The 27595-nt window shown below is 37.1% G+C and overlaps 1 protein-coding gene across 5 annotated transcripts in view; it reads left to right on the forward strand.

Moving 5' to 3' along the window:
- The window catches only part of LRRK2 (leucine rich repeat kinase 2), a 138909-nt gene that overhangs the window by 82843 nt on the left and 28471 nt on the right, over positions 1 to 27595 (forward strand). For all 5 annotated transcript variants that reach the window (XM_078075890.1, XM_078075887.1, XM_078075886.1 and 2 more), the window contains 10 exons: positions 240 to 441; positions 1801 to 1889; positions 7731 to 7918; positions 8803 to 8957; positions 10215 to 10361; positions 10500 to 10691; positions 12141 to 12287; positions 16748 to 16848; positions 19865 to 20055; positions 25501 to 25661. In XM_078075890.1, the coding sequence (XP_077932016.1) occupies positions 240 to 441; positions 1801 to 1889; positions 7731 to 7918; positions 8803 to 8957; positions 10215 to 10361; positions 10500 to 10691; positions 12141 to 12287; positions 16748 to 16848; positions 19865 to 20055; positions 25501 to 25661 (1573 nt within the window). The remainder of the gene's footprint in view (positions 1 to 239; positions 442 to 1800; positions 1890 to 7730; positions 7919 to 8802; positions 8958 to 10214; positions 10362 to 10499; positions 10692 to 12140; positions 12288 to 16747; positions 16849 to 19864; positions 20056 to 25500; positions 25662 to 27595) is intronic.

Consider the following 27595-nt stretch of genomic DNA (forward strand, 5'->3'; position numbering starts at 1 on the left):
TATTTTGTTTGATAGTTCTTTGTAAATTGGCTTCTGTGTTTATATTTTTCTTATTTTAATATCAGTTTATTTATTCTTCACAATTTAAATAGTTTTACATCACATTTTGATTTTATTAAAAAATATATTTCTGAATAATATATCACTTTCTTAACAGCTATTAGCACTGCATTTACCAACCACCTGACAAACATAGGAGTAAAATGGATTTTTACAGCTTGTCATTTGTAATTACACAGATTCGAGATCAGCCTGTTGTTGGGCAGCTGATTCCAGACTGCTATGTAGAACTTGAGAAAATCATTTTATCAGAGCGTAAAAATGTGCCAATTGAATTTCCTGTAATCGACCGGAAACGATTATTACAACTCGTAAAAGAAAATCAGCTGCAGTTGGATGAAAATGAACTTCCTCATGCAGTTCACTTCCTAAATGAATCAGGTTTGTGTGTTTGTTACATATTTTTTTCAAAGCCCCACTGTAATCATTTATAAAAATGTATCTGAACCTTGTATAGAATTTACATACAAAACTTAACAGAATATTCATAAAATTCTTTGACCATTGACTTTTTCCTTTTGAAAGGTCATCATGTGCAATAATTTTGAATTTTCATATGCCATATTATATAAAAAAACATTTAGAAGCCATCTAAGGGCAGTAGTGGGAAGGGTATCCGAGCAGGAGTTAAAACATATGGGTTCTAAAAATTGACTTAACTATTCAGGAGCTTTGGGACCCTGAGCACAAGCCATATCCTTCCATAGTATCAACTGAATTTAGTGTGTGTGGAGTTATTTGTATACTATAAAGGGGAATTATTATTGGGTTAGTCTAACTGGGCACTTAGAGAATCAGTGGTTACCTGAGATAATGCACCTTTTGAATGGCAGATCTTGCCTGTTGCATCACAAGTCATAGTGCGATCTCACAGATGAAAACACTCACACCAGCTTCTGTGCTATTTGGGTACTTGATCACTATGACCTTGCTAGAAATGTGTGAGTTGATTTGTAGTACTAGAGTAAGTGGCCAGGAAGCTGCCTTTAATCCCTAGATTCTGTTGTATGAAAAATAAATCTTCACATGGATCATAACCTTTTCCTTTTCTTCCATTATTTTTAAACCAGTAGCTTTGTGCAATGTTCTGTGTTTCTTACCTATATTTGAAAATAAAGTATCTTTGTAGAATATATTTAGAAAACTAAAGACAATTATCATATGGTTTCACTCATATGTGGAACATAAGGAATAGCGTGGAGGACCACAGGGGAAGGGAGGGAAAACTGAATGGGAAGAAATCAGAGAGGGAGACAAACCATGAGAGACTCTGGACTCTGGGAAACAAACTGAGGGTTACAGAAGGTGTGGGGGGTGGATAGGGTAACCGGGTGATGGGTATTAAGGAGGGCGTGTGTTGTGATGAGCACTGGGTGTTATATGCAACTAATGACTTGTTAAACACTACATCAAAAACTAATGATGTACTATACAGTGGCTAACTGAACATAATAAAAAAAATTGCAAATTTTTTATTATTTATAAATATATGCAAGACAGTGCATGTCACTGTCTCAAATATGGTTCTACATGATCATTTTATCTAGTTAAAAATACTTTATGATATTTGGACTTAGAGCTCAGGAACTGGGATGCCCAGGTTCTAGTCTCAGCTCTTCCACTAACTGCGCTGAGATTTCCTCATTTGTAAAATAAGGAGGTTGGACTAGAGACTCTCTAAAGCCCCTTGCTATTTGTATATTGTAGATTCCATGTTTCACTGTTTGATTTTTACTACAGGGGTCCTTCTTCATTTTCAAGACCCAGCACTGCAGTTAAGTGACTTATATTTTGTGGAACCCAAGTGGCTTTGTAAAGTCATGGCACAGGTTGGTGTCTGATACTTTTGTAGCAGGGGGTAATGATTGAAGAGAAGCACAATGATTGAAGAGCACTGAGCATTATAGATTTTGTATTCAGTTAAGGTAGAAAATCCTGCACATGTAGAATACTGTAGAACAATTCATGTAGAAGACTGCATTAAGTAGGGCTTCATGGAAGAAGGGAAGATGTCTGAGAATTCACTTCAGTGTCTTTGTTTCCAACTTACAAACAGTTGTTTACCACTCTGTTCCACAGTGCTTTTCTAGATCCCGGTGACACTTTGGTTTGGTTATTGATAGAGTCAGTTGAATGGAAGCTCTGTGAAAATCCTTGGGGGCAAATATACCTAAAAAAATTGGGTTGATGAGCATAAAACCTTTAGCTAGGTAACATGGAGGGGAGTTTTGCCTCTTGAGTGGAATATAAGCTCTAAATGCTTACAGTTTTGAAAACTGGGTGGTGATGGTTATGGCTGTCCTTTCTCCATTTATATTTCATATGGAAAAATTTTTCTTCTGCCAATGATAATCAATTACCAAGAGTTTATCTTAGTTATAACCCATCTCTATAGATTTGCCATAGAAAACCATTCAAGCAGAATATACTAGCTCAGTGTTTCTCAGTGTCAGTACTATTGACATTTTGGGCCAGATAATTATTTGTTGTACATTATAGGATGATTAGCAGCATTTTTGTCTCTACCATCTAGATGCCAGTAGTATTGCCCCAGATGTGTCTGGACGTTGCCAAATATTGGTGGGGGTGCAAAATCACTCTTGTTGAGAACAACTGCATCTAGTGTAATCATGAACTGAAGAGAGCTCGGGAGGCTGTCTCTAGCACATGTACTCAAGGGCAACTATCTTGTTTGTGAGCATAATTTACAGTTTGGAATGTGAATCCCTGAATCCCTAAAATAATTCTACCTTTTTACCTTAGAATCACCTCTTCTAATTAAACCACAATAGTAATTAAATTCCCTTAGATAATTTTGAATGATAGTTCCTAAATTTTATCTAAGGGAAAAAAGGAAGGTATTTTGGAGAGGGAACTCATTTTGGGCTAAATCGGACCTTGAGAGCATATTGAAACATTACTGCAATTGGCTATTGTAACATGACGGTAATAACTATTTTGGTAGATATTTTTAAGGTAGATTTTTCTCCTTTTGCAAATATGCCATGGAAAGTGTGAGTCCACTCATCTGCTAAATGGGAATGAAGCTGGTAGAGTGGTCAGGAGCACAAGCTCTGGAGTCAGGATGACCTGTGTTCAAATTTCTTCCATATCTTTCCTAACTTTGTGACATTTCTTAATGTTTTAAGCTTTTGTTTCTTCACTTGTAGAATAAGGATAATAGCAATATTATTTTCTACATTGCTTCCCTAACTTAATATAAGTGAGAAGTAAATGTTAGCTAATTTAATGTTTGACCTATTTGGTAATTAAAGATATTATTTTAGGAAATTAAAAAAATCTTCAAAATTGTAGTGATGCATCCATGTAGTTTTGGAAAGTGTGCCAGGTACAGAGCTAAATAAAAAACATGTGTAGGTGGGTGCGTTCTGTACAGCAAAGGGAGTTTTAAATACACCCTGAATATTTTGTTGTCCTAGATGGCACACTATATCAGAAAATAACTAAACTCTATATAGTCAAGAAAAGGCTAAAGTTACACTAAAAAATGATGTGCTTCCATGTAAATTGGGAATATTTAAAGTTGCACAGATGTGGATAATATGGGGGGGGCGTATCTTATTCAGTAGAATAAAGAAGTGGTTTGCATCAGAATCACCATCTTTTAAAAAAAACAACCTTCCACCATAACCACGGTAAAATCCCTGAGGATTCATGGGGTAATTAAGTTGAAACTCCATGAAAGTTCTTATTAGCATAGTTATACTATAAACATGATAATTTAAGTGAAAATTAAGTCAAGAACTTGCGTAGTTCAAAGTTATATTGAAAGATAGATCTAAAGAGTCAGTGGAATAATAATTTAAATTTCTTATTAATTTAACAAATACCATATTTTTATGCTGATATATTAAATTATGTCATTTTCACCAAGACTTAAAGAGAATGAAAACTATAATCAAGTGAAAGCAAGAATGACTTGTCTGACACCCATCAGCAAAAAAATAGGGGTATTCACCTCCATGAATCACCAAGGCAAAGGCAGAAACAATTTCATTGTGCAGAAGCTCTAATGAACCTACCCAACTTCTCTGTGCCTTAGACTAAACTTATTAAAGAAGTTTCCATTGCTGCACAGAGAAGTTTACAAAACTTATTTAACCATATGATAAAAGAGAGATGAAAGGCACTTATTGAATTAATCAGGTGGAACATTAACAAGCTTGCATGGCAATTTAATCTTGATTAAAAACTTGGGTGAGGAATTTGGAAAATTTTCTGTCTTTGCATGAGGGCACAAATTAGCATTATAAGTTACTAGGCTGAAGGAATATTAAGAGTTCTTTTAAAGGTGATAAAATTAAGATAATGTTTTAGTTTTTTATTGCTATGTAACAAGATACCCCAAAACTTGGAGAAAACAAGTAAAGTTGGAGTAAAACATCAATATTTTATTGTTTCTCACTGTTCTGTGGGTTGACTGTGCTCAGCTGAGTGGTTATGCTCCACATGGCATTGGCAAGGGTCATTCACTTGGCTTCCTTTATTGAGCCAGGCTGGAAAGCCCAAGAAAACTACATTCACATTTTTGGTGTGTTGGTACTCTTCCATGTAGCCTCTCTTATGACCAGTCCTTTCAAAGGGTAAGCCCAGAACTTATAAAATGTCAGTTCTGCCAATTCTCATAACTAGAATAACCATAAGGCCCATCCAGATTCAAGAGGAGGAAAAATGAATGGATTTCATTTCTTGAAAGATTGAATACCATGCATGTGTAGGGAGAGAAGAAATTCATGTGTCCATCTTTGGAAACTATCTACTACAAATAGTGGTAGCACACCATAGATCTACTAAAAATAATCCAGCACAACCCTCTGTTTTAAAATCAGTATGCCTAGGGGTGCATGGCTGGCTCAGTCAGAAGAGTGTGCATCTCTTGATCCTCGAGGTTGTGAGTTCAAGCCCCATGTTGGGTATAGACATTACTTAAATAAATAAACTTTAAAAAATTAAAAAATAAAGTCAATGTGTCTAAATAAAATAAATTAGAATTCTAAGTATACAAAAATGCCTAACATACAAGGGTTACTTGTGCATTATTCAAACATTTTCTCATGTAATTCTCAGAGCAGTTCTTTTAAATGGTACTATATTAGTCCTCATCTTGAAGATGAAGAAATTGATGGACAGAGAAGTTAAATAATTTATCCAAAGCTACATATTTAGGAACAAGTAGAGTTAAGATTTCAAACCAAGTAGTTTGACTCCGGTGCCTATAAACCTAACCCCAGGATAAAATGCTCCAAACGTCTTTTTTCCCCAATTCACTCATCCAACAATATTGATCTGACACCTACAGTGTTCTAGATACTGTTCTGGTGGGGGCTGTAAGCATAGATAAAACAAGGTTCCTGCATTCATGAACCTGACATTCAAATGGGAGGAAATAAACAATAAATCAACACTTAAAATGTCAGGTGATAGAGTGCTATAAAGAAAAAAGTATGGTGGGGATAGAGAGTGAGTTGTCAGACAAGGTCTTAGCAACTTTAAAAATGCCAGAACAGCAAACAGTTTTCCTTACCACCTAAATTGTAAGAGCAGTCTGGGCTATAACATGCACAATATGGGAGAAGTCCCAAACTGCAGTTTTTATTATTTACTGACATATTTATACGTTGTCATTATACATTATGTTCAGCCAATCATGCTTTCATTGATTCAATAAACATTGTATGTACCAAATAGAGATAAAGAGATGAGGGAGACAAGTCCTTGGGTCTAAGGATTTTACAGTCCAATATTTCACCCAGCTACATGATAATGTACATAATATATAGTCCTATGGAACTATCCCTTACATGTTAAAGATCTACTAAAGAAATTAAGCACAAGCCTTTGCAAAAATTAATCTGGCTAAGTAAAATGAATAGGAATATGTGGCCAGGAATGGCTAACATACAAGGGCTTACTATATGCTAAAAATTGTCATATGCACCTTGCATGCCTTATGTATGTTACCTTATTTCAGTGTCATGGCAGTCTAAGGGATAGTCACTTTTATTATCTGATTGAAGCTGTGGCTTAAGGAAATTATATACCTTTCTCAAGATAATACAGCTAGTACTAGAGCCTGGATTTGAACCTGGGTTCTTCTGAATTTATACTTTTAACTGCTATGATGATGGTCAAAGCTGAAAGGTCAAAACTTAACTGCTGTGGTGATGGTCAAAGCTGAAACTATGGTCTTTACAGTAGTATCATCTGAGTTTCTTGTTAAACAAGCAGATTCTCAAGCTTCATCCCAGACCTACTGATCCAGACTCCAAAATTCTGTAGTTACTTTGTTTGGGAATCACTAAACTGCACTATACTGCCTCCCTTCCCATTGATAGAAACCATTTTCTATTCTCTAAATGTAAAGTAACGTGCCTATGGCAAATCTGTAGTGAGAACACAGTCTGGAAGATAATTTCCCTGTGAATATATTGTTGATGAGACTATAATAAGGATGGGGGTGTTGGATAGATCTGTTAACTGGAGCTGGGGAAGGCCTAAGATTCATTGATTTCCTTATATGGAACATAAGGAATAGCATGGAGGGCATTAGGAGAAGGAAGGGAAAAATGGGGGGGGCGGAATTGGAGGGAGAGATGAACCATGAGACTATGGACTCTGAGAAACAAACAGGGTTTTAGAGGGGAGGGGGGAGGGGGGTTGGTTAGCCCAGTGATGGGTATTAAGGAGGGCACGTACTGCATGGAGCACTGGGTGTTATATGAAAACAATGGATCGTGGATCACCACATCAAAAGCCAATGATGTATTGTATGGTGACTAACATAACATAATAAAATTTAAAAAAAAAGGAAGGTAACTCAGCAACTGAGATACTCAACCAAGGTTTAAAAAAAAAAAAAGTAGTAAGTCATGTTTCGTAAGTGGTAAAGAAAGGTTTATCATTTGGAAAAACTTTGTTCATCGTACTAATAATTGGGTAAAAAAGGGAAATTGTCAAAATGAAAATGTGTTAAAATTAGAAATAGGGTGGGGGGATGGGTTAGCCTGGTGATGGGTATTAAGGAGGGCACGTATTGAACGGAGCACTGGGTGTTATACGCAAACAATGAATCATGGAACACTACATCAAAAACTAATGATGTAATGTATGGTGACTAACATAACATAATAAAATAAAAAAAATTAGAAATAAAAAAAAAGATTCATTGATTTCAGAGGATCTCTTTAATTTTGGATTTGAATTCACTCCCTTAATTTAATAAATCTTTTGTGGAAGAGTGATTGCCCCACTGGGCTTCCAGGTTACATAGCTGCTAGTAGAGAACTTAGGTCCTGTGTTATACTTGAAAACATTAAAATTGTTCTGATCATTTTCACCGAGCAAAGACATGAAATGCTTTAAATTCAAAACCTTTCAGAAAATAGGGGCACCTGGGTGGCTCAGTCGGTTAAGCGTCTGACTTTTGGTTTCAGCTCAGGTTATGATCTCAGGGTCCTGGAATAGAGCCCCAAGCCCTGAGCCCCACACTGGGCTTTGCACTCAGCGGGGAGTCTGTTTTCCCCCTCTCTCTCTCCCTCTGCCCCTCCCCCTGCTCATGCACACTCTCTCTCTAAAATAAATAAATAAATCTTAAAAAAAAACTTCAGAAAATAAATTCTAGTGATTTTTAACAAGGTTAAATCTTTCAGATTTTGACAGTGAAAGTAGAAGGCTATCCAAAACATCCTAAAGGAATCATTTCACGTAGAGATGTGGAAAAATTTCTTTCAAAGAAGAAGAGATTTCCAAAGAACTACATGTCACAGTACTTTAAACTCCTAGAAAAATTCCAGATTGCCTTGCCAATAGGAGAAGAATATTTGCTGGTTCCAAGCAGGTAAACCTAAACTTAAAAATTCAATTACCCTGTGGAAATTCACCATCTATTATATGTTTTGTCAAAATAACTTTGGTTTATTATAAATGTATTAATTTTTTTTGATTCTTGTGCACAATTTCTATTGAAATGTAGCATTTACTTTTAATGAAAATACTATATTTGACATTTTAAAGTTATAGTAAATACTTGTTTTGTGTATATAATTACTATTTCGTTAACCACTGCTTAAATTACTTAAGAAAGGTAAATAGTGATGTGTGTGTGTGTGTGTGTGTGTGTGTGTGTGTGTGTGTGTGTGTGTTCGTGTGTATCCTTACATGGCATTGAGAGAGTTATATTCGACAAGTTCTGGGGAGATAGTGAGTTTTCATCAGAAGAATTATGGCAGTGAATTTTCTGAGGAAAGTGGCAATACAATGAAGGCCTACATTCTAATCCTGTATTATAGAAATTTTTCTTGTTGCTTTATATTTTCTTACTGCTGGGAAATGTTATAAGGTGTACGACATGAAAATTGCATTGATTGGTAGATGCTATCCAATTCCAAAAATACATATACACTTTTTTCTGGGACATGCATTTTTTCAAGTTTTATATAATCCCTTAAAACTTGTCTATGCATAACTAATTGTAATAATTTATTTATTAGTGTAAATAGGATTGCTGAAAAAATGTCATGCATCTGAGCATGCATTTGAATTGATTAATCGGCCACTGAATTTTTGAAGAAGGAAGGGCATGTCTCAAAAGAACATTATCAAAAAGTGCCATTGCCTAGAATATTTATCTTCAACTCATTGATTTTAAGGAGGAAAGCACTTTGGTTAACATGGTTAGGTGTTTTATGAAGCTATATAATGCTGATGTCCTTTTCTCTTTAGTTTGTCTGACCATAGACCTGTGATAGAACTTCCCCATTGTGAGAACTCTGAAATTATCATTCGACTATATGAAATGCCTTACTTTCCAATGGGATTTTGGTCCAGGTTAATTAATCGATTACTTGAAATTTCACCTTACATGCTTTCAGGAAGAGGTATGTATTTAATGAAGACTTAATATTTGAGAAGTTAGGGGGAAAGCGTATTAAAATTTTCATGTCATTTTTCACAGAGTTTACTTATTTGTAAGGCCACTGAAAATCAGAAAATAAGTTCATAAGACTTCAGAGTAGCCAAGAGAAAGACACATGGGCTCATATAAGTTCATGCAGTTTGTCAAAAAGGAGATTTCTCAAGTCCTCACTCAAAACCTTTTTGTTTTTATTTTAGACACACTTAGAATAAGTATGAATATCTTGCTTTCTAGGCCAAAGTAGACTAGAAGCAACAATTTTAGAAGGTAAGATTACGAGGAGTCATTGGTGTATAAACACACACACACACACACAAATGAACAAAGAAAAACTAGAAGTGACTATCACTGCAAAGCCAGGGAGTTTTACTTAACAAAGGTAACCAGGTTGTGACCATTCAGACCATTCAGTGTAGAGACTTAAATAGCTCTCTTCTGCTGCACAATTCCTGAGGGATTTATAAAAAAGAATAAAAATGGGTGTTTATAATGCTAGCTCTTTCTTCCAGAAGAAAGGGAGACCTTAGTGCTCCAAAGGGAAAATATCATTTTGGGGGGGTTAAAAATAGCTTTATGCAGGTGTTACTGTATTCTGAAATAAACCTTATCTTGCTTACAATTAATAAATATATAGGTAGTTACATTGCATTAAAACGAAACATTCAGGAAGTTTTGATTTGAGTGTGACAACCAACCTCCTTTTAAGAGTTTTAAAAGTTATGAGAACTTGGCATGCTTGGGTGGCTCAGTCGGTTAAGTATCTGACTTGATATCAACTCAGGTCGTGATCTCAGGGTCATGAGATCAAGCCTGCTTAAGATTCTCTCTCCCTCTTTCTCTGCCCCTCCCCAGCCCCCACTTGTGCGTGCTCTCTCTCTCTTAGGAAAAAAAAAAAATTAAAGTTATGAGAACTTATTTATGATTCTTTTTCTTCTCTTAAATATATTAAACTATTTAACATTGTGAACTTGAACTCTCTCTTGGGTTACCTACTGGGTATTTTGTTTATTTGCTTGCAAAATTAAGGCTAAAATACTTAATTTCATGTATAATAGATATGGATGAGGACTTGTATCATTAACAATTCCAATACTGTGTTTCAAAACAAATATATCTCTATTAGTTACTTGTGGCATGTGCAGTGATTTTTCTGCTTCTTTAATTTATGGAATATTTCATAATTAATGGACATATTTGGGTCCATTTAAACTTCTTTCAGAACGAGCACTTCGCCCAAACAGAATGTATTGGCGACAAGGCATCTACTTGAATTGGTCTCCTGAGGCTTATTGTCTGGTAGGATCTGAAGTCTTAGACAATCACCCAGAGAGTTTCTTAAAAATTACAGTTCCTTCTTGTAGAAAAGGTAAGGAAATTAATTCAAAACTTTGAAATGTACCACTAAAGAAATTTAAACATTTTTAAAAAAACTCTGTAATTTCCAGCTTTGAAACAGAATATGGTTCAGATAGGGTGTTGATGAGCTCTCCTTTGGATTACGTAGGCTGTATTCTTCTGGGCCAAGTTGTGGACCACATTGATTCTCTTATGGAAGAATGGTTTCCTGGATTACTGGAGATTGATATCTGTGGTGAAGGAGAAACCCTGTTGAAGAAATGGGCATTATATAGTTTTAATGATGGTGAAGAGCATCAAAAAATCTTACTTGATGACTTGACGAAGAAAGCAGAAGAAGGTAGTGTTGATATAACTTTCAGATGTTTTTAAGTGATACTTTCAATATTTGTGGAGTTTTGTAATAAATGTAAAAATTATTCTTATCCATAAGGGATGAGTTAGAGGATACTACATTCAGTTAGAGTGACAGCTGAGAAAGATGGATTATATCTGTTACCAATAAGACCTTTGTGTTCTAGATTCAGAACATTTTGGGTTTGAGAGTTTGAATACTGGCTTACTGAGCAACATAACCTCATCTGTGAAATAGGAATACTAAAACCTACCTCATAGAATTGTTATGAGGATGAAAATAGATTCATGCTTCTGGAATTTGGCTATTGTAAAAAATGCTGCAGTAAACATAGGGGTACATTATCTTTTTGAATTAGTGTTTTCATTTTCTTTGGGTAAATACTCAGTAGTGGAATAACAGAATCAAATGGTATTTCTATTTTTAATTTTTCAAGGATAATCCACACTGTTTTCCACAGTGGCTGCACCAGTTTGCATTCCCACCATCAGCACATGAGGGTTCTTTTTATTTCACATCCCTGCCAACACTTGTTATTTCTTGTTTTTGATTGTAGTCATTCTGACTGGTATAAGGTGATATCTCATTGTGGTTTTGATTTACATTTCCCTGATGATTAGTGATGTTGAGCAACCCAAATGTCCATTGATAGATGATTGTATAAAGAAGATGTGGGGTATATGTATATATGTGTGTGTGAGTACTCATACACACAGTGGAATATTACTCAGCCATTAAAAAGAATGAAATCTTGCCATTTGCTACAACATGAATGGATCTAGAAGGTATAATGCTAAATGCAATAAGTCAGACAAACAAAGACAAATACCATATAATTTCACTCTTTGTAGAACTTAAAAAATAGAACAAACAAACAAAGGAAAAAAAAAGAGGCATGAAAAACCCAGACTCCCAGAAGGGAGGTGGGTATGGAGATGCATGAAATAAGTGAAGGGGATTAAGAGTAGGCTTATCATGATGAGCACTGAGAAATGTAAAGAAGTGTTGAATCATTATATTGTACACATGAAACTAATATAACACTGTATGTTAATTATACTTGCATAAAAAATAAAATAGGATGATACATAGAAAAACTTAGCAACTTGTTAACCATGCAATAAGTGCCCTCACTCACAAATGTGGTAAAAGTAGAGAATAGATTATTTCTATTCTCTACAGATGTCAGATAGGTCTAAGGCAGTTCTGAATGTAGTTTGTAATGAGTGAACCTAGGAATAAATTTTTAACTTTCCAAGTAGATAGGTATTAATCGAACCTCTAAAACTTTCTCAGATTTTCTAGAGAAAAATAAGATTGGTAAGAAAACCTAAAAGAGTGATTAGAAATCATAGGAAATGTGATTTTTTTGTGCAATTTTATGTACATCCTTAAAAGTTTGTTTAAAAAAAAAATGTTTTATGTACTTCTCAGGAGACCTTCTAATAAATCCAGATCAACCAAGGCTCACCATTCCAATATCTCAAATTGCTCCTGACTTAATTTTGGCTGACCTGCCTAGAAATATTATGTTGAATAATGATGAATTGGAATTTGAACAAGCTCCAGAGTTTCTCTTAGGTAACTATTTTTGTTGGTTTGAGAATAAAAATTAGGATGTAATTTTTCCTTATAACCTAGAAAATATTCAAATATATTGTCATAGTTTGTAGTGTCTTCATATATTTGTTATAATGGTTTTTTTTTTTTCCGGAATGATCTATTTGAAAGTAATATGTTACAGACATGGAGTTTGCTTTGCACACATTCTTATGGACTAGGTTCAAGATCAGGATGGGCTGCTGTGGAAGCACACATATTTGTGAAATATGTCCTTGCATTTGCTTTAAGTGCCGGAAATGGAGGAGGCAGATAAGAAGATTTTCAATTGTGTAATGCAGTCATTTTTCAGTCTCAAAAAGACAGAATAAATAAAGGAAGAACACCTCGAGGTGGTCAGAGGAGCAGTTTTGTTCCTCAGGATGACAAGGATGAATTCTCATAAAAATAGTCATAAAAAGCAGTTTGGGATGAAAAATTGAGAAGCATTAAGTTGGTGACACACTCAAGTCTTGAGAGTCATTGGGAACCTTCTTGAGAGTCATTGGGAACCATGAAGAGCATTGGGTTGAATTAATGTAAAGTATTTGAAGACAGTTCTGGCTTTACTTTGTGGAGTATTCATTGTTGTGTCTGTCTATATTTAATTTTAATTAAATTTCCAGAGAAAGAATGCCTAAAATATGTCTGTCAGTACATTAAAATTATTAATAAAGAATGTCCAAAATTTGGGACATGACATGTAAAGGCAAACTGCTTTGTACCTTTATTCTTCACATCAATTGAGAAATTTAGAATGAATTTGAATGCTTTGGAACTCTGGAAGTGAATATATTAGTAATAGTGGATTAACACAAAATGCTGAATTGTCAATGCCAAATCCTAAATCTTAACCAATACCAAACTTGACTTGTGATTCCAACGGTACAGGTAAGTACCAGTCATACTGCAGTCTTTCTCTGAAGGGGTCTCAAGCTTCAGACAAAACTCCCCAAAATAACTCTTAGTAGTGCATTAAGATGTATCTCATATTAATGCACCCTTTCTGAGCAATGTATGTAGAAATGTTCACAGAATTAACTTTGAAGTTCTTGTGGGATTTTTTTTTTTCAGTTTTATTGATATAATTGACATACAGCGCTGTGCAAGTTTAAGGTGTACAGCAAGTGATTTGACTCTACATATATCATGAAATGATTAACCACAATGAATTTAGTTAAAATTGATTATCCCATATAGATATAAAATAAAAGAAAAAGAAAAAATATTTTTTTATTGGTGTTGAGATAGTACAGGATTAACTCTTTTAACAACTTTCAATATATAGCACATAGCAGTGTTAACTGTAGTCATCATGCTGTGCATTCCACCCCTAGTACTTATTTATCTTATAACTGGAAGTTTTTACCTTTGACCACCTCCAAAAGCACCTGTGTTCTGTATTCCATTAATTACACAGAGGAAAGTGTTTATATAAGTACTCCCAGTTTCCAGTCTCACGTCCCATAAACCCATAAATCCCATGTTTATTTACAATTTAGATCAGGGTTTCTCAGACTCTGCGCTATTGCTGTTTTAGACTGATTGATTCTTTGTTATGGGAGCTGTCCCCCATTGTAGCATGTTTAGTAGCAGCCTTGGCCTCTGCCCACTAGATGTCAGTGGTATCTCCTCCACCCCCGCCCCCCCCAAGGTGTGGCAATCAAAAATGTCTCCAGACATTGCAAAAGGTAGAGAGTAGGGGTAGGGGAGCAACATCACCCTAGTTGAGAATCACTGATCTAAACAAATGAGATATATCCTTCTAAAAACATTTTATAATCAGAGACTTCCCAGTATTTTTATGCTAGGGTAATGTGATAGAGATCATTCCTTGCCATTTTCCTTGTAAGGCGGGAGTGAATTTCAGGCCTTCGGTTAACACTTTCCTTCCAAGATAGCAGTTACTATATGACACTTCTTGATAGACTTGTAAATATTAATAGACTTGTTTTATGAAAAAAATTTAAATGCACAGGTGTGGGGGTTTGTGTGTCTGTTTGAGGACTTGTGAGGTGTATTTCCTCTTCAGGGGACTATTTTTCCAGAGAGCCGCAATAGAGAGGTACTTCAGTGGTGTGATCTGATGGGGTTAGGAAGGTTTCCTTGCCTTCAAGTTTCTTTCATACTTCGGTGCCACAAATGCACAATAACAGTCCTTAACCTTATTTTTACTGTTAGCCATCTGAGATGACAGTCCATGCTCCATTTTAATATGGCAGTGATTCTGAAATAGGGAAGGACTTTAAAAAATTAGAAATCTCTACTCCTCTCACCTGAAATTTTATATCTCCTTAGAGTGTATTTCTTCTCTCTGCCTATTTGTGTGGTTTTTTTTCATTTTTTATTAACATATAATGTATTATTTGTTTTGTTTTTCTTTGTTGTTGATAGCTTTCCAGATTGAGGGGAACCAAAACAGGAGCATCTATTACTTAAGTGTCCATCTATCTTGCCCTTTCTCTCCATTCCCCTTCCACTTGTTTTCTTTCTCTTTTTCCTCTCCTGTTTGCCCAATCTTGCTTTGATTCAAATACTTAACTGATCCGATAGCCTTCCTTTCTCTCCAAAACTCTCAATACCATCAATATTAACTAATGGTTTTATTTTTATTTATTTATTTTTTTTTAAAGATTTTATTTGACAGAGAGAGACACAGCGAGAGAGGGAACACAAGCAGGGGGCGTGGGAGAGGGAGAAGCAGGCTTCCCGCGGAGCAGAGAGCCCGATGCGGGGCTCGATCCCAGGACCCTGGGATCATGACCTGAGCCGAAGGCAGACGCTTAACGACTGAGCCACCCAGGCTCCCCACTAATGGTTTTAGAAGTTGGATATTTATTGAGTACTGGAGGGAAGGGATGGGAAGATACCAAGGCTGAAAATACACAGACAATAATTTTAGCATGTCTACAATCTAGTAGAAATATGACATATGCTCAAATGAATACTTATTTTTATTCTTAATGTACAGTGTTTCTGAGCATAAAGTAATATATGCTTACATATACTTATCATAGAGATGAAAATACACAATAAAAAAACAAAAATATTAAAAAATACAAAATACCTAAGCTTCTCATAGATGCATAATTTCACCACTTAGAAATAACAGATCTCAACATTGTTCTGTTTCTCTGTAGATTTTTCTGAGTTCATTCACTTATGTTGATCAAGTGCTTGTATTTCAAAGTACTATATGAGAACCATAAATACTGTACAAATAAGGATACATTGTATGTCAGTGAAGAGTAACAGTCCATGGAGTTGATGATGGTCGATTTCTCAGGCTTTGGTATCTCAATCTGAATTGTGCTTTACAGACTTGATAAACACCAAGAAGTTGAGATGATGGAGCAGCATAGCTCTTTAAATGACCGTGTAACAAGGGTATGGAAGCCTGAAGATACAAAGCATGTTCAGGAAATTTTGGCTATTCCAGTTTTCCAGAACAGTTGTTCTCAACCCTGGTTTTCATTATTATCACCTGGGGAATTAAAAGAAAAAATCCTAATGACCAGTAACTCCTGTGATTAATTAGGTCAGAATCTTTGAGGGTAGACTCAGACACTGGTATTTTTAGAAAGCTCCTCGGATGTCCTGTGCAGCCCAAACTGAGAGAACCACTGGGCTAGAGCCCAGAGAATGAGCAGTAGGACAGGAAGAGAACCACAAGGGGAATTCGGAGCTACAATATGGATTTGTCCTTGATTTGGGATCTTATTTAGTAGACAGCGTAGAATAATTTGTTTTTGAACAAGAGAGTGACCAATCAAAGTGTAATTATAGGGAGATTGATTTTGTAGGAGACGTAGACTGCATTGGAGGGGATGAACTCAGGAGGCCTCCACAGTCTAGGCAGAAAGCACCAAGGGCATCAAATGGGTGCGGTGGAAATGGAAATGGAAAGGAGGCAGGGGCAAAGAACTAAGATGATTTTTCAGTTTTGACTCTAGAATGACAATGAAAAGAGGGTTTTTTTTTTTTTTTTAATCAGATATATAAGGCAGAATAAAAACTAGTTTGGAGACAAGATGATGAGGGTGGCTTCCGATGGAGCATAGTTGAGATTTGGAGGGGCGTGCCAGTGATCTCCAATGCAAAGTTGTAAATATAGGATAGAGTTCAGAAGGTGGCTTGTGGCTGTAGATGAAGATGTGAAATACTCAACATATACAAAGAGATGAAGTTAAGGAGTCGGTGAGGTAGTTGAGTGGGGAGAATGTAGACAGAAGACGGGAAGGCTGGAACGAAATCTTTAGGTGCGTCATAGTTCACAGAGTAGAAGACGGAAGTGGAAGCATCAGAGGAGAATTGATTCAGTGAAACAAGTGGGTCAGATTTCTGTTCACATATACAACATATGTAATTACCACCGATATAATTTACCTAGCTTTTCTGCTTGGACAGATTAACTGAAGTGCTTTGTACTTTCTTTTCAAAAGGTGATGGCAGTTTTGGATCTGTTTATCGAGCAGCCTATGAAGGAGAAGAAGTGGCTGTGAAGATTTTCAATAAACATACATCACTTAGACTGTTAAGACAAGTAAGAAATCCAATAGTATTATTGCATTACATCGGACATTGGTAGTCTCCTGGAACTCTGGTTTTGCATGTGTTTGTGAAAATGCAAAATGACCGCATTTCCCCCAAGTCTACCTGAGTTTAGTTATGAAATCCCACCTTTGTCCTTTCCTCATGGAGGAAAAAAAAAGTTTGTTTTGTTTCTCCTGTTGAAAAATGAAGAAAAGACAGTGTTCTGAGAATTCTTGTCCCAAGCATCACAGTTACACCCCAAGTACAGAAGAAAAGAGGGTACCTCTTTTGAGGTCCTGTATTTCAGAGGAACTCAAATCCTATACACAGTGGCTCATTTAAAAATTTCTCTTGGTTTCACTTCTATCACATGTTCTTTTCTCCATAAGCACTTTATGTTCAGGATGGTGCTGTGCACTGATTGGCTGAGGCCTGTGTCACTCAATCAATCTCTATGGTAATGCGGGGATGGTATTACTTAGAATAGTTGCACCTTTTCCTGAGGCTGGAGTTGGGGTCATTACCCCCTAAAATTCATAGTCTGCTTGGGTGAGGGTTGGATAACTCAGCAAAAATCAAGGTACCCTTAGGAAGAAAGAAAAGTGAGTGGATGTTGATGGAAAGCCATCGGTGGTCACTCTAGTACCATCTCTGATGTTGAGTACTGGTGGGGATTTATTCTATTTTCTGAGACTTTCCCGAAGTAGGAATGAGACAGTGAGTCAGAGTGAGAGCAAAGGTAAAATCCAATTTGAATTCTGTAATCTTATGCCAGAATTCAACTGTATTTTTGAATCTATTCATTCTTATTTAAAAAAAAATAAAAAAAAGAAAAGAAAAAAAGAAAAGTAATTTCTGCCTAAATCTGAAACTAAATGACTTGTGTCAACTCTTTTAAAAAAAAGGCACAATTACAATATATTAGTTATTCTGGATAATGAAAATAATTCCATGTCTGTGTAAAATATCCTGGAGTAATTTTATTAGTACTATCAGAAGTTACACTGTGGCTCTAGAAATAAGTTAAGAAACATTTTATATATAGGAGCAAGTCTATGAAGCAAATCTGGGCACAGTCTCTTTCAATCTGTAGGCAATTGGTTGTATAAATTGATTTTTCAGCCTTGATCATTAGTCTTTAATATATGTTTCAAATTTTATGCAGTGTGCTCAGGGAACCCTGTTGAAAATCAGAACACTAAGAATGTATACAGGACTGAGTAATGTATAGGCAGCTCGGTGACCCAAGGAAATGATAGGAGAAATAGTAGCTGTAGAGTGTGTAATGTGCTTGTTGTTGTTGGTTTTTTTTAAGGATTTTATTTATATATCTGAGATAGAGGGAGAAAGCACAAGTGGAGGAGGGAGGGTCAGAAGAAGAGAGAGAAGCAGACTCCTTGCTGAGCAGGGAGACTGACATGGGGCTCAGTGTGGGGCTCGATTCCAGGACTCTGGGATCATGACCTGAGCTGAAGGCAGATGCCTAACTGACTGAGCCACCCAGGCACCCGTGCTTGTTCTTAAAAAAAAAAGAAGGAAAAGAAAAAGAAAAAAGAAAAGGAAAGCACTTCAGGTATCCGGTGCTGCATTTTGAGGGTCATTCTACCAGTGGTCATGAACTGGAGCTGATCTATTAGAGTCTCCTGCTCCTTTCTCCTTGAAATCAGTGAGTGCTTTTTGAGGATAGAAAATTTGAATTAGGCTTCTTTCTGCCTGGGCCTCTGAAAGCGAACAGACCTAACTTGACTGCTTCTCAGTTTGAACCAACTGAGTTGATCAGACAGAGGAAAAAAAGATTTTTATCCACTAAGGAAATATGGTTGCAGTCTGGAGCTTTTGTTCTTGGAAAATCCCTGCTCAGGGTATTCAGCCTTTCTTCTTCAGCTTGCAGAATTCTCCACACTCCCGTGTCCTGACAAAGGCAGTTGGCACTGATACTCCACACCTTTGAAGCTGATTGTTAAGAGGCAGAGCTTCTGCAGAAATCACAGTTTAAAACATGAATCAATTTAATATCACATGAACTATAAATTTTAACTAAATTTGGGTTTCAGGGTAAAGTGAAATATAGAGTGAAGTATGTATGGCATTCACAGACCATGGTATCAGTAAAGGAGATTGTAAAGTCTCACAGGATGTGGGCTAGGAAGAGGATTACATCAGAAAGGAGACCTCTCTGTTCAAGCTAAAATGGTATCTCTGACTCCTCGGGGAGACATTGTTGCAGCTGGGGATTGCTCTAGTGAGGGTGGTTCAGGGCAAGTCATTCTGAGAGAGTAAGAGTATTTGAGCTAAGATTGGAATGAGGAGAAGCCTTTGGCCCTGTGAAGGGGAAGGGGTTCAGAGCAGAAGGATCAGCATGGGCCAAGGCCTTGTGGCTGGAATGAAGGAGCTGGGCATGTGCAGAGAACTGAATGGACACCAGTGTGGTGGAAGAATGCTGCATTAAGCATAGAGGGTTTGAGAGATGGGCTGGGGGCAGGTCAGATCAGGCCCCGAAGGCTGTGTAAGTACACGGGGTTTTAATCCGAAAGTAATAGGAAGTTAGTAGAGAGTTTTCAGGAGGAGTGATACCTTATATCCCTGTGGTCTTAGACACTCTCAGGAAACTTGTCTGGTCATGAAACCATTAATGATAGGCACATTGTACCTCACCTGCTAGTTGCAGTTGATTAGAAGTGGCTGCTCAGAATCCGGGGCGGAGGAGGACTCTGTGGCTAACTAGGATTCACTAGATAAGAATGACATGACCTGGTAGTGTAACCACAGCGTGTGGACTGTCCCTGCATTAAATCTTCTGAAAGACACAGAGCAAAGGGAAAGACAGAACTTAACATGTTTGTTCAAAATACATTTTTAAAAAGCCATTTATTCCTGAATATGTGGAAAATACAAAAAAGACCAAGGAAGAAATGGAACATTTGCTGTAATCCAGTTTCCCAGAGAAAACCATGCCCAAAGTGTCAAGACACTTAGGAAGGAGATACTGGGGCTGTAGTACGTGTAAATGTTTTTTACTTTTGCAGGAGCTGGTGGTCCTTTGTCACCTCCACCACCCCAGCTTAATATCTTTGCTGGCGGCTGGGATTCGTCCTCGAATGTTGGTGATGGAGTTGGCCTCCAAGGGTTCGCTGGACCGCTTGCTTCAGCAGGACAAAGGAAGTCTCACCAGAACCCTGCAGCACAGGATTGCGCTACATGTGGCTGATGGCTTGAGGTAATTAATTCGGTCATGGGGTTTTCTACTCAGTATGTGACAAGAGGGAGCCTGAACTTACTCTCAGGCTTGGAGAACAGCACTTTCCAGTAACATTATGTCCCAGTGACATTTCACAAACAACTTGAGGGAAAAACTACCATTTCCCTGATCAGATTTTGTAATTTCATAAAATAAGAGTAGGAAGGCCACACAGAACCTCCTAGATAGTGAAAGGAGAGTTTGGACCCAGGAGTCCTGCTCCAGAGCTCAGACGTTAATGCTGTAGTGTCCTCCTTCCCCTAAAAAAATGTTACGTTTCAGAGTGTCAAGGAAAGTGTCAGTTCTCATGGATAATTCTAATAAGGAAAGACTGGTCTGGATTTCTGAAGGGGACTGGGGTGATTCGACTGTCAGGCGCACACCCAGCCCTGCAGCCAGCTGGCCCCAGAAGGCACAAGAGAGTGGAAAGGCCATGGTCTTTGGAAACAAAGGGACTGGGAGACATCACTGCTCCACACACTTAGTAACTGTGATTTTACGCCTCTGAAACCCTTTTTGTTAGAGTCTGTAAACTGTGACTAATACTGAATGCGTAACATTTCAAGGACTTTTGTGATCATTGAAGACCTCCCAGATTAAAGTCTGGATTTCCTCCTCCTCCACTGGCCCCATCTCCTCACCTTGGAGTAGTCCTTCATTCCGTCCTTTCTCCCACCTCCCATACCTAATCCTTAAGCAAATACATTCAGCTCTGCCATCAAAACATATCTTAATGCAGCTACTGCTCACAGTCTCTTTCCCTACCCACAGCTGAACTGTAGTCAGGGCTCCTTGCCCAACCGGCCCACTCCCCTTCACCTTTGCCCTATATAACTAGCTCCTCACATGGCGGCGGCCATGGTGGTTTTTCTTCATGGAAGTTGGATCAAGTCTTTATCCTGTTATCAATCCTCCCCTATCTCACTCTCTGGTCACTGTGCTCAGCCACTTGCTGCTCTGAGGTATCTCAAATATACCCGGGGCTTTACTAAAGTTCTTCTCTTGACTAGGAGTGTCTGAGCCCCAGATATCCTCTTGGCTCACTTCTCATTTCTTTCAGGTTTCCTCTCAGAGAGGATGTCCCTGCCTACCTTACGTCTCTCTGGCACCTATAGCACTTTTCACTACCTGGTATTCTTTATGTTTTCATTTAAAAAGTTTGTTCATTGTCTGTCACTAGAATGTAAGGGCCACGGTAGCAGGGACTTGCCGTCTTGTTCACCTTCCTATCCCTGGCACTTGGGACAGTGGGCCCTCAGTAAATATCTGTTGGCAGTAGAGGGAGTGGGGAGAGAGAGAGTAGGGGGCGAGGGAGAGAGGGAGGGAGGACAGCCTACCTATTCCTCTATATGGGACTGCGTCTTTTCCTCCCAGGCAGTCTCCAGAAATGTAAATGGAATGGATGGTAAGGAAAACAAACACTGCTCATAAACAAACAAAACCAAACCAAGAAGATATAACTTGATAGTGTATAGAGAATAGAACAAGAACATAAAATAACTCTTTTCTGAAAGAGTCCAGAAATTACTGAAAAACTTACAGATTATTAATGAGACAGTATTGCGGAGGTTTGGATTTGGCTGGGTATATCTGCTTTTGAACACCAGGGGGAACCGTGTATTAAATTAATCTAGATAATGTGCAACAAAGTCTCATGTATTTCAGAGCTGGATCAGTTGCTTTCCTTAATTTAACTAAGCCCAGATCCTAATTTTCCCCTAGTTCTTCCACATATTTCCCAAAATGTTTATTTAGAAAGTGAAGAATTACTATTTTTCATTCACGACTGTTTGAAAGACCTCATCTCTAAGATAACTTACTCTGGTTCTCTGAGACCTTACTTTAAATAACAAATCCAGCAGTTTCTGGTGAAGTAAATTAAACCTCAGCATATTTTCCTTTAATTTGCCTGATTTCTTCTCAGCATAATGCCAGGACAGCCTTCTGGATCTTTATAAGAGGCTAGTAGATTTTAGTAGCTTTCTGTCTTCTACCGGCACTAAGTATATTTTTATTTTTTTTAATTTTTTTTATTTTTTAAAGATTTTATTTATTTATTTGAGACAGAGAGAATGAGAGAGAGAGAGCACATGAGAGGGGAGAGGGTCAGAGGGAGAAGCAGGCTCCTTGCTGAGCAGGGAGCCCGATGCGGGACTCGATCCAGGGACTCCAGGATCATGACCTGAGCCGAAGGCAGTCGCTTAACCAACTGAGCCACCCAGGCGCCCCGGCACTAAGTATATTTTTAAAAACTCAGCATTAGGGATTGCCTTCTCAAAAATATTTCAGCATAAAACTGTAGGTACAGAGGTAGAAAGAGACAATAAAATCACACTCCTCTGGAGTCCCTTAAATGATGGAGCTGTTTAGAGGGATATATAAGAACTTCTTTCACATTCCCATATTCTTTTACAGTAGTGCCTACAACTATTAGCTTTCATTTCTAATTCAGTCCTCTCCCTTGAGCTCTTAATCATAATTCTCAATTACCTATGAAGATGTGGTCACCTGTATTTCCCATAAGTTTCTATGTTTCATTATTTACAAAATTGAGTTTCCTTTCTCTGCTATGTCCTCCTACCATGAATCTGCTCTTTCCCTTGTATCTCCCACTTGCTGACGAAGATTATTGTGGTCACATCTAGGCTATTCCTCTCCTCCCAAAAGTAAGTATCCATTTGGCCACCAGGTCTTTGACTATTTCACATTATCTTTTTTCATCGATTCATTTATTTTTAGGCTATTACTGCTGCCTTGGTCCAGTATGTCTAGGGAATTATCAGAATATTTCTCCAAAAATAAAAATCTAATTATGCTTGAAATTCCCTGGTGGTTCCAAATTATCTGTGAAGTATGTCCAAACTCCTTGGAGTAGCATCGAAACTCTTTGTGTATGCCTCTTGCCTTTCTCTCCATCCTCCTGCCTTTCCACTGCCCTCACTCGCCATTCTAATCATGCTGAAGGTCTTGACTTTTCATTGACATCCATGTCTGTTTTGGCATTTGTCCCCAGATTTGTCTGCCTACAGAATTCATTTTCCTGTAGAATTGGCTCATATACCATCTCCACAGTGAAACTCAACTGCGCCATGAAGAGATGGCCTCTCTAGCACGTGTTCCTTGAGTTGGCTGTATGCAAGACTTTGTGTTAGGTGCTCCTTCTAAAGTGTGACTCCTCAAAAGCAGAGATTTAATGATGGCTTTATATCCCCTGGTGACTGACCTTCTTAGATACCCAATACATATTTGTTAAATGAATGAATGCATCTCATTTTTAGAATAATTCTACTTAGGGTGAGATAAAGTTTACTTTAAATTATCAAGAAAGGGGTTTCCTAGCAACACCAGTGATATCACAATTAAAGAATGACTGACAGCATTTAGACCGGTTTATTTTAATAAAATATTTGGCGATGCTCATTGTCACATAATGCATAAATTATGGCTGAATTATTTTCAGTAAGGCAAGATCTGTACTTGTTAATATATCAAAGGCTATTTTGCTAGTCTATTAGAAGCTATTAAAACTGTATTTTTTAAGATTAAATTCTATAACTGAACATTTTAACTAACCCAGTTAATCTTTCCCTCCCACTGACATTATTTCAAATTAAGTTTATTTTTTTAACCTTTGAGAAGAATTGTGAGAGAGTCTATATTCTATAAATATTCTGAAAGAGGCATGCATTAGGAAGGATTTGGATGCTATTCAATTATACATGACTTGGCTTTAACTTTTTTCTTCTTAATCTCCCAGCTTTTCTTTCCAGCAAGGCAAGGGTAGCTAATGGCCTTTCAGTAAGCCCTTAGTAAATTTTTCTTTCTAGTCCATTACTTATTGTTAAGGTCAACTTCATTAGTACATTTATCTTATTTTTCAGCCAAAAATATGTAGAGCAGAATGAGTAGGCCTAACGTCAAATGTCCTGACTAGATCCTGGAAGAGAAATTTAGTTCTGCTTCAGCTGATGCAATTAAATGATACATACACTCTAGGCCATCATGCAGTGGAAAGTTCATAGTATTGCTGCCACTCTGCTCATAATCCCTCTAACAGTGATGGGTAGTAGGTAACGGAGTAAATATTTATAGATACAATGTGAACCCAAACCAAAAGCCACAGACAAACAAAGGATTTAAATTTACCTCTGTTAAGTTCTGTAAAAAATTGTCCTTTCAAGATAGGTCATAATTTACCTGTGAGATCACGTGGAGAGCTATAACAAATTTGACATCATGGAGCAGGGAAGACAGAGTGGGGGAGGGGGGATCTGAATTTTGTGAATATGTAAGGAAAGGTGGTAATGGAGTTACTTTAATTGTTGGAGCACAGAATGAACAAGACCTGGTTAAGATTAAAACTTTATTTTGTTTTTTAATCTTTACCTGCAGTGTCCAACTCTACTGCTTATGTTTGATTGGATCATTCTCCAAAGGGAATGACTTTAACATCATCCAAGATCACCTTTCCCAAGACATTGTTTTACTCATTCCAACTCTCAGTCCAAAATGTTTTTTTGTTAATCTTAATTCATAATAGAATAGGGCTTAAAGTAAATTACATTTTTGAACAGATTATGGTATTGATAGCTAGCTAGGTTTTTTTATGTTGATTTGTTATTATTGAAAAAGGTGAAAATATTTTCCCCAAATTTAGGAAACATTTTAATCAGAGAAAAATAAATATCAAAAAAGAAATGGAATAGAGAGAATTTTAAAAGCTAAGATAAACTTCTATATGGTTTTAAGAAAATCAAAACTATTAAATGGAGTTATAACAAAATACGATCAACTCTTATTTAACATATTTACATTTTAAACTAATTGAAATAGTCATATGATCTTTGAGGGAATTCAGAATTCCTTTTACATAATTCTTAGGTATACAAAAGAAAAATGACCAAAAACTGGTACTTTGCTTGAACTGGTTGTGCCTTAAAGTTTAAATCACTCACTTATCAAGATAGACCCGCTTTTTGTTGGTTTGTTGGTTGGTTTTAAAAGCACAAGCTTGGGGCGCCCGGATGACTCACTCGGTTAAGCCTATGCCTTCGGCTCAGGTCATGATCCCAGGGACCTGGGATTGAGCCCCCTCCCTGCCCCCATCCAGGGTCAGGCTCTCTGCTCAGCCCGGAGTCTGCTTCTCCCTCTTCCTCTCCTTCTGTGATCTCTCTCGCTTTCATTCTCTCTTGAATAAATAAATAAAATCTTTAAAAAAAATAAAAGCACAAGCTTGTTTTGTAGTATTTGGCTCGTATGTTTTAATTTCCTTCTATGATATCTCTTCATCTCTGTGGAGGGGTCAAACTTAGCACAGAAGTTTTGATGCTTTGCATAATGGACATCCATATTTAAGGAAATCATGACAGAAGTTGTAATAATATAATCACATTTTAATGACACTGCCTGCACGTTTTCTGGCAGATACCTCCACTCGGCCATGATTATATACCGTGACTTGAAGCCCCACAATGTGCTGCTCTTCACCCTGTATCCCAATGCTGGCATCATTGCAAAGATTGCGGACTACGGGATTGCTCAGTACTGCTGTAGAATGGGGATAAAGACGTCAGAGGGCACACCAGGTAGGTGAGAAGGTTGATTTGGTAATTCCTTCTTCAGGATGGACAACCAGTGACTTCCGTTGTAAGTTCAGGAGACTCGAGAACACTGTATCCTATCATGTTGTGAACAGATATTTCTTGTGTGAATATTGTGACCACTACATTGTGGTCAATAATCACTATGGTCTGTAGGGGGAAAAAAATCTACTGATGAAATTTTCCAGGGGGAAAAAAACAAATAAAAAATAGAGAATGTTTGATGACAAATTATATTTTTAAAAGTTGGATTTTTAAAATATTTAGATATTCTAGAGGTGGTGAAAAGGAACAGAAAAAGTTTTAAACTAGGTATTGTTCACACTTACCTAAAAATGAGGCAAACCAAATGCAGGTTCACAAACCCTTTCTCATAACTCTGAAATCCAAAGAACTTTGAAAACCCCCAATTTTTTAAATAACTGATTTGGCAGCAAAATCTGACCCAAACTAACTTGATGCTTACTACGATCTTTATTTCTCAAACTCTGTGCGAATATGTGTATGTTTCATGGTAGAAATACAGCACATTTGAGTACAGGGTGCTGGTCCCGATCCTACTGAGAGTTTCTATAATTATGTTATGTGCATCATTATTAACTTTCTTAAATATGAAAAAATATAAATTCCTAAATACTTTTGGCTCCAAGAGTGTCAGATGGAGACTTGGGGCCAGAGTTTTCGGTTGTACTGTACTTGATTCAGGCATACTTTCTTCTTACAGATTGGTACAGGAGTTAAAACCTTTAAGCACTGCACTTCAGTTTTCTTTCTTCAAAATGTATAAGTTAATACATCAATACTTAATAATAATATAGTTTCTCTGTTTGGTCCTATATAGCAAGAAGAGTCATGGTTGCTATCTAAAGTGAAACATACCTATCCTGGTTATCATTATATCTGTGGTCTCCAGAAATCACAGACACTGTTTTATTGCCTTAGAGTTTAATGTTGCTTTTTAGGGTTATCTACAACCCCTATTTGTCATGCCTGTTCTAATAATCCTATTACTTCTACTGTTAACTGACTTTCTACCAGTGATAATCCACTTCCTGTGCTCTTGTATTTGCACAGTCTTATGTTTAGACGTGTTCTTTCACATTACTGTCTACTCCATGGGATCCTCCCTCCCTTTCTCAACTCCTGTTCTCCTGATAGTCTCAGGTTCATCAGAATCTCAGGTTCTGATTAGTAAGAAACAGTCATAAGGCAAGTGCTCTGTACAGAGATATCTTGTCTTTTGGCCTTCAGTTTGAGCAGGAATAGAAAATTGGGGGGTTAATTTATGTTTGGAAGAACAGCTCCATCTTCAGAGAAATCTTGTACAGTTTGTTATTTGTAAATAAATTTACATCATCTTGATGATTGGCACTCATTTAAAACACATGCCTAATACAGAAGACAATGGGGTGACAATAACGCCACACCCTGATATGAACTTGGATAAGCAGATGGTCCCAGATTGCAATGCATGGTTTTATTTTTGCTCCAAAGACATATCCTCTCTTTTGTTATTCATAGCATGTGTTGGAAGCAGAGTGTGCTCTCTCTTAAACCTTTCAAAGTACATATTATGGCTGCAAGTTTCTCTGGGTTGTTTAATAACAATAAAATGATTATCTCTTGAGCACCAGCTGTGTATCAGGCTCAGTGCCAGGTACATCAGACACATGGTATCTTATCCTCATGCCAAGGCTGAAAGTTAGCTTTTACCTTCTCATCTGTAAAATGAGGAAGCTGAGGGTCAGCAAGATTCTGTACTTGCAGGAAGTCATGCAGTAAGTGGTCAAGATAAGAACTCAATCTAAATGAATAATGAATCCAAAACTATTTGGCTTTAAATCCTAAATCTTTCTCCTAGATTACATGCAACTCTAACATGGCTTAAATATTCAATCTTAGTTACTAAAAAATCAAAA

This window comes from Halichoerus grypus, chromosome 6 (genome assembly GCF_964656455.1).
Source record: "Halichoerus grypus chromosome 6, mHalGry1.hap1.1, whole genome shotgun sequence".
NCBI lineage: Eukaryota > Metazoa > Chordata > Mammalia > Carnivora > Phocidae > Halichoerus > Halichoerus grypus.